The 1,096-nt window shown below is 46.5% G+C and overlaps 1 protein-coding gene across 1 annotated transcript in view; it reads right to left on the reverse strand.

Moving 5' to 3' along the window:
• LOC119414133 (serine/threonine-protein kinase DCLK2) overlaps window positions 1-1,096 on the reverse strand; it is a 28,541-nt gene that overhangs the window by 15,515 nt on the left and 11,930 nt on the right. The window contains 1 exon segment of the mRNA XM_037681278.1: window positions 664-790. Coding sequence (XP_037537206.1) covers window positions 664-790 — 127 coding nt within the window.

Below are 1,096 nucleotides of genomic sequence, written 5' to 3' on the forward strand. Positions count from 1 at the left end.
AATAGTTTGTATTTGTAATTGTTTCTGTTTTAACTTGTGTTTTCCTTTTTATTGTTCCTCCTAGTGAGGACCTGCTCACCTCCATTCTGTCTGTTTCTACTTCCTGTCCTCTCTGTGTCTATTTCCTGTCCTCTCTCTTTCTACTTCCTGCCCTCTCTGTTTCTACTTCCTGTCCTCTCTGTTTCTACTTCCTGCCCTCTCCGTTTCTACTTCCTGTCCTCTCTGTTTCTACTTCCTGTCCTCTCCGTTTCTTCTTCCTGTCCTCTCTGTTTCTACTTCCTGTCCTCTCTGTTTCTTCTTCCTGTCCTCTCGGTTTCTACTTTCTGTCCTCTCTGTTTCTACTTCCTGTCCTCTCTGTTTCTACTTCCTGTCCTCTCTGTTTCTACTTCCTGTCCTCTCTGTTTCTTCTTCCTGTCCTCTCTGTTTCTACTTCCTGTCCCCTCCAACCCAGCCGGTCGAAGCAGATGGCCGCTCGTCCTGAAACTGGTTCTGCTGGAAGTTTCTTCCTGTTAAAAAGGAGTTTTTTCTTCTCACTGTCTCCTTTGTTCTTGCTCAGGATGGGAGACTGTGACCAAGTGAAGACTCAACACGATCTGCTGCTGCTTTAGATAAATAAAGTTACTAATTTAATTTTTCTGTTTTCAGCTCGTGGTGACGTCTCACCGTTCATGAAGGCCGAGGATTTACCGGCGTGCGTGAGCACGAAGTCGTCCTGAGCGTAACGAAACTTCTCCGAACCGCACGCCATGAACACGTCGTCATCCCAGAAGAAGTCCTGCAGACAGGTCAGCTGCACACACACACATGAACACACACACACATGAACACACACACACACACGGAGTTTGACTGAGTGTGTAGCCAGCAGCAGATGTGACTGTTTGCTGAGCAGACAGAAACAAACAGGACGTGCTGTCAAAGAACTGTCTGAGGATTAGAGACAAATTGTTCATCACCGTGTCCCAGATTTATTCAGACAGGAGGAGGAGGAGGAGGTGGAGGAGGATGTGGAGGAGGAGGTGGAGGAGGAGGAGGAACAGAGTAATTAGACACAGAGAACTTTACAGTAAAATCACATCAAATTAAAGTCACAGCT

This window comes from Nematolebias whitei, chromosome 1 (genome assembly GCF_014905685.2).
Source record: "Nematolebias whitei isolate Nwh7 chromosome 1, NemWhi1, whole genome shotgun sequence".
In the NCBI taxonomy this organism is placed as follows: domain Eukaryota; kingdom Metazoa; phylum Chordata; class Actinopteri; order Cyprinodontiformes; family Rivulidae; genus Nematolebias; species Nematolebias whitei.